General features: G+C 40.1%; 1 protein-coding gene across 1 annotated transcript; it reads left to right on the top strand.

Annotated features, from left to right (window-relative positions):
* Window positions 1–4,595: 4,595 nt before the first annotated feature.
* On the top strand, window positions 4,596–6,485 carry LOC149101346 (uncharacterized). The gene is made up of 2 exons (XM_089275771.1): window positions 4,596–4,859; window positions 5,586–6,485. Exons 1-2 carry the CDS (start codon window positions 4,613–4,615, stop codon window positions 5,615–5,617), a joined length of 279 nt encoding a protein of 92 aa, XP_089131897.1. The 5' UTR covers window positions 4,596–4,612; the 3' UTR covers window positions 5,618–6,485.
* Window positions 6,486–6,708: the final 223 nt, after the last annotated feature.

The following is a 6,708-nucleotide window of genomic DNA, read 5'->3' as shown; positions in this document are numbered from 1 at the left end:
CAAAAATATTGTCACTGGGTGATTAAGAATAAATACTATGTGATTGAACGTCATTATCTCTACATTAAACTAGATCAATAACGTTTTGAAACCACTTTGTTGAAACAAGCTTATTCTCTGTACTTCAATCCCTTCAGTCACTGTGCTCTTCTGTTTGAGTACATATCATTGTTCGTCACATCAAGCTTTATACTATTTCTGACTCGCCTACAGCCGGATATGACTGGTCATGATCAAAATACAACAACGTTAATAACGCATTACAACTTCGGCCTTTTGATACGCCACCTCGAAGTATTCAAGGAGGTGTCAACAGGATATCGTTGGGGAGGTGCGGTGGCCTCATGGTTAGTGCGCTCATCTCCGGATCGAGCGGTCCGGGTTCGAGCCCTGGCCGGGGACATTGTGTTGTGTTCTTGGGCAAAACACTTTACTCTCACAGTGCCTCTCTCCACCCAGGTGTATAAATGGGTACCGGCGAACTTAATGCTGGGGGTGACCCTGCGATGGACTAGCATCCCATCCAGGGGGGAGTAGAAATACTCCTAGTCGCTTCATGCTACAGAAACCGGGATAAGCTCCGGCCTGATGGGCCACTTGGCTCGCATGCAGACTTTACCTTTACCAACAGGATATCGCGCATTTACAGCTTAAAGTACCACTAAAAGTTGAGCCGCTTAAGAAGGTATAAACTCCAACTTCCCAGGATGTTATCAAAAAAAAAAGACAAAACAAAGCGGCAATTAGGATATGTTACCTTGTAACTGTCGGAAACTTTTGTGAAAGACGACTCAACACCGCGGGAGTATTGCGGCCGAAACATTGGACAAAGGTTAAGCGTGGACAAATAAGCCGACCGATGCTTTGTAGAAAGACTCCTGTAAATGTTGTTGAAACGATAATGTTATTACTGCACATTGACGTAAATAATCGGCTTGATATCACGAAAAAGATATAGCCCGATATGACAGATTGGCTATCAGTGCATCCCGTTATCATCGGAAAATGACTTCAAAGTAACATAAACTTTTTGTCACTTTGAGGTGAGCCGGACAAGAGTGCACTCTAAAACCATTGTCGCTCTTTACCACCTTAGCTTGTTCTGCGGAAAACTAGTACTTGAGGTAAGTCTTCCAAGACTAATAGAAAGCACTTGATGTCTTGTTTGAGAACTAACTAAAACAAAATTGACAAATCAAATGGAGGAACGACGAAAGGAATTTTAGTTGATTTACTTTTCTCAATCATAATACTTGAATAAAATCTTAAAGTTGTTGTCACTGACTTAAAAATCTTAAAATAGACGTTTCGGCTAAAATACTATAACCTTCTTCAGTGGTGAAATGAATGTTAACGGCGTCTAAATGTAAATGAGATGTTTATAAGAATGTGAGGAACTCGCTAGGGATTAATTTAGCATTTTGTAAATGTCTGGAATATGTGCGTGGTCATTAATTGAGTTCGGTTCGCGAATGGAATGCCACGCTTCCAAGAACAATCCACGCGACCACGAGGGACAGCGGTCTATGACCTTGACATTATTAAAATCAAATTCGTGGTTGTTTTTCATACAATGTTGCGCCAAAAGAGAGTTCTTGTCACATGTGAGGACGGCTCTTTGTGTTCTTTTGTTCTGGATCTCAGTGCTCTGGATGTTTGACCGATGTAAAGTTTTTCACAGTTTTTACAATTGATTTTATACACGACACCAGTTGACAGGTCTTGATCGAATTTGTCCTTCGGTTTCTTCAGGATCAAACCAACCGTCTTGACGGGTTTATGAGCAACATTTACGTCGAATTGTCCTAACGTTCTTGCAATTTTTTCAGAGATTCCTTGAAAATATGGCAGAGTAACAAAGCCTCTGTGGCTTTGTGGCTGATTATTTTGGGCCTGATTTAATGCTTTAGGTGGTTTGGTTCTTTGGCAGCTTTTTAAGAATTGGTCCGTGTAACCATTGGTTTTGAGTGCGTCCACCACGTGTTGTACTTCGGACTTTTTGTCTTCGTCAGTCGACGGAATATTCTTTGCTCTGTCAAGAACGGTTCTGGCCACTGAGCGTTTGTGTTGCAAAGGGTGGTGAGAGTTGAAATGGAGATACTTGTCGGTATGGGTTGCTTTTCAGTAAACACTGGTTTTAATTGATCCATCGGTATTTCTAGTTGTCTTCATGTCAAGGAATGCGATGGATCTATCACTCCCTTCTTCGACTGTAAATTTGATGTGCTGGTTGATCGAGTTAAGATGGGAGTGAAATTCAGTAAGATGCTCACGGGCGAGGTAAGTCATAAACTCACTGGGGTGGTCCTCTGGTTAACAGAAACTAGACGCTCTAAGAGCGTTTACCCGGGCTTCGTACCACAGTATCAAATCGTACTTTACGAAATCGCGTATTGGACACAGTAAAAACAAATTAAAGAATCAGGATATTTCAGCACAAGAGTTCCGCTTAGATATTTATTATTCAAGTTGCTTCGTTGAGTATGCTCCTAATCCAATCGCAAGTTGTGTATTTAAACCATTTTGGTTCAAGAATGAAAGGCAGCTGTTCTACGCATTTATGGAAAACTTGTTTGTAAAGAATTTTCCAAGTCTTTTTACAACTTATGGCGATGACATTGTACATGCTAGCAGAAATTGTACTGGTCGGGGCGATCCGAGTAAATTGTACAGCTGAGCATCTTTGTCGTGCTGCGATCTTAAACCCTTTTCAAGAGTCCTATCTCCTTTGGAGAGCGAATAGATAAACTCCTTCGCGAAAACAAGTCCTACTACAAGGCGCAAATTGCATTGCACTTAATTTGCATAAACTTTCAAGTTGTGTTTTTTTCGGATAACTTCCGAGAATTTGCGACCCTTAACGCAGTTTATGAACAAATATTTAAGCTACATATTTTTATTGAATCAAGGCAGCAGTACTTTTAAAAAGGAACTCATTTATAAGGGGAGATGCGGCATTCTGTTTTGCTATTTATTTTGGTTTCATACTCGTCTAGTTCATGTCACGCAACATGATTTTCTTTCGCAGTCAGACACAGTTTTCTAAAAGAATTGGCGATTGCTAAGACTGCTAAATATATTTGAACTACTAGTGAAATAAATTTGGCTTAACTATCGTCAACTCAGATTTTAATTAGGACTTGGCAAGAACGTTATTATTGGTTCGTCAATAATTCCGCACAATTCCCCGCACAATAGAAGTCTTAATTTTCCCACACGATTTGCCTCCAAAATCACACGTTATTTTTTTTTCTTGCACCCTACCAGAAAGCCAACTAACTTGGAGGTAAGAAATTTAATTCAAGTTACCGAAAGTCTTATCTTTACAAATTTGGAGATCGACATATATTGCGCGGTGTAAGAAACAAGTCGCATGTTTTTAATGAGCTACCAATCCAAAACGTTTTCGTATTAAGCTCTTTTTATCGCAGTATGACTTGTTTTACTGCAATGTTCTAAATAATAACAGCTGTAGCCACATGCAGGAGGGGGTTGAATAGGGGTATGCAAATCCGCCGATCCGTGCCTTTTTTCGCCAAATCCGTCGATCCGCCAATATTTTTGTTCAAATCCGACACCACTACCGCATCCGGAAACAGGAGTGTAAAAGTTCAAAGGCAAACTGGTAAATGTGAATGCCATTGTTAATTTCGCACAAATGGTAAAGAAGGCAACATGCTTGATGACTATAACACAGTACAATTCCAATGACAGTCTCACTCTTGAATTTTAATGAGCTTCGTTTGAAAAAAGAAATAATTTGAAATAACTCATTAGCATACCGACCAGGGATGAAGAGAGATCTATGATCCAAATTTCCTATAAGAACATCCAGACAGGCACAATCCGGAATCCGCGCCAAAACTCACAGCTGATCCACGATCCACTGCGTTTTCAAAATCCGCGAATCCACTCGATTTACCGCAAAAATCCACAATACGTGCGCTTTTTAAGGCCAAATCCGTCGATCCGAAAACCTATTTACCCCCCTCACGCAGTCACTGACTGCCCATTATCTGTCAGTGTTTTCTTAGTTTGAACTCATACCGCGATCGGCTCAGTTGGTATGTCACGAGAACGTCTCGAGCTTGACCTTTGCTTACCTGGCTGGCTTTCACTGAAGCTATATAATTCGTGGACCGACCCTTTCCGAAAACGAGTATAAGGCGCGATTCTCACCAAAACCTTCTTCGCAAAACACTGCGTTCTGTCACGAAGAGCGAGCAATGTCGCGTTTCTCGTGCCCCAGTTTCCATGGTCTGTGCATGAAACTCATGGGACCATGAACCCCCTTTTGGCGACCAAAACGCTTGCATTTTATGACTTGGGCTCTCCTACGGAAGCCCGAGTAAAAACTGGACCAGCTGAATTGTGATTCTTTGGTTCGATTTCCTGTCGGGCAATGCTGCCGTGTCCAGGGGTTCAGCTAACATTTGCGCTGTCCGACGGATACTCGGCTCTAAATTCAACCACAAACTTATAGTCTTTATATGAGAAGACCTGAATGTCTAACAAAGACCTAAATGTCAACAAAGTTCATTTTAGTTTTATTTTCCTTTCAGTACATGCACTGCAGAGTTGAAAGGCACCTGCTGACTGGATACGAGAGGCCATGATCATTATTTTGATTAGAACATCCATGCTGGACCGTGGTGTTATGGAAATTATAATTATGGTAATTATAACAGGAATGGATATTCATCCACGTGAGGATTACGATAATGCCGATGACGACCAAGACGACGACGACGACGGCGACGACGGCGACGACGACGGCGGCGACGACGACGACGACGACGATGATGACGATGATGATGACGATGATGATGATGATGATGACGTAGACGAAGAAAGACTTTGTAAGTACCAGTTTCACGTCAAGAATGGCGATTATTTTTGTATTCACTATGTTGTCTGTCATCATGTAAGCGGTCGCAAACTTCCCAAAGTAACGACCCTCGTTACTTTCGGAGTAGTAACCTTTCGGGCTTGTTACTTTTGGGACGTTGTTACGTTGCAATAAACAATATTGTGTGTACGTTTGGGAACTATCGGACGTCTGATGGTAGCCCTGTCCAAACGGAAAATGTTTGACGATCAAACACAATCAACTGATCAATTTTCGGTGACCATACAATTCCCGTTTGGACACCTTCTTTGGTCGTGTTTGAACTTGTTTGATAACATTTGAGGGACGACAAACATTTGGTCAAACATTGTAACACATTTTGTTCCTTTGGACGGTGATCAAACATATTTGATATCGTTTGGCCATTCAATATAACTTCAACATCAGTTTGGTCACAAAACAATGTTTGATCGCGTTTAGTTTCCAAACATTTCCCGTTCGGACAGGACTTAAAGCTAGCGTATTTGCCCTCGAGACGTCGCTTAAATTTCTGGGGGACCAACTACCAGGCGATAGTTCCTCGACAACAGAAACAGTAGAAAAACGGATTTATTTTTCTTTTTTAAAATCAGAGGAAGTCATAGAGGTCTAGATCTAATGTTCAGTTAACGCCTACAGTTTTTCCTTTTGCTAAACTAAAACTGTCATTCACTGTGATCTTGTTATCTTTGAACAGTATTGGTGGAAGGAACTCCAGATAAGTTGTGAGATGGACTCATTCCTCCCGGGAGATTTGACAAATTGTGAAAAAGGAACAAAAGTGATTATAATCTACGGCAAAATTACAACAACAAAGTTATAAGTAAACATAACGAATGGAAGCTTTGTTTTAGAAACATTTTAATAAGCTGCGTGCATTCAAAATCTGCGACTGAACAATTCATTTCTTAATATTTTGATTATTTAAAGGATTTTGCATGTAACTTATTCAAAAAGCTCCATATGTTGAATTGAAGAACTATTTTTTCCGTCTAAGAACAGTGACGTTAAAACTTATAAAGTATTATTTCATTTTGTACGTGGCTATGCGACTGAAATTAAAATGAAAATATTGAATATTTTGATTAGAAAAGGATCTAATTCGTAACTTATATTGCCCGGATAGGATGTTTATATACTTGGAAGAGCATTTATGCCATTGACACTAAATTAATATATGTACGTGGTTAATTTAAAAGATGTGAAGAATTTAGTAAGGTTTGTAAGCTAATAACTGAAGGTTGGAAAACCTAAGAAAATATTGTGAATGAAATGAGTCATCCATAGCTTGTACATTGGATATGGTTCGTAAACTTTTAGTAAGAGAATATTGGAAAAAAATTATTCATCCATAGCATGTAAGTTTGACCAGGAGCCATAATCGGGGACGACTATGGCTCCTGATTTGATATATATATTTTTTTAATCTGAAGACAGACGAGTTTTTACACCAGGATAAATTGTAAAGTTTGTAAAGTTCAGTTACACAGTGTTTTAGCCTTCACCCGTTTTACAATGTATATCTTAGAGAAACAGAATATTTTTAGTTTATGTTTATAAAGATATACAAATAAAAATTGCAATTATATTTCCGTCAGTTTGTGTGCATGTACCTTGTTGTACGACACCGCCGGTTCGGACCCGTCGCGATCCATTCGACACCAAGAAATTTTCGAACCTCATCCCGCAAAGTTTGGTTGAATGTATCGCGCCATAGGTTACTTAATTCCCGTATCATGTTTTAGCAGGAGCCATAATCGGGGACGGAGTCCGTAAGCGCGCGCTATTTCTGGTATTGGGGCTGTCCCTACCCAGGGATA

Source organism: Orbicella faveolata, unplaced genomic scaffold (genome assembly GCF_042242905.1).
Source record: "Orbicella faveolata isolate gen_17 unplaced genomic scaffold, um_ofav_v1 contig_4, whole genome shotgun sequence".
In the NCBI taxonomy this organism is placed as follows: domain Eukaryota; kingdom Metazoa; phylum Cnidaria; class Anthozoa; order Scleractinia; family Merulinidae; genus Orbicella; species Orbicella faveolata.
This window is presented reverse-complemented; position numbering and strand designations above follow the sequence as displayed.

Excerpts from the sequence above, each read along its gene's own strand:
- LOC149101346 (XM_089275771.1), top strand. The coding sequence starts at position 4,613 with ATGATCATTATTTTGATTAGAACATCCATGCTGGACCGTGGTGTTATG. Across the intron at positions 4,860-5,585 it reads CGTAGACGAAGAAAGACTTT|TATTGGTGGAAGGAACTCCA; the intron begins GTAAGTACCAGT and ends ATCTTTGAACAG.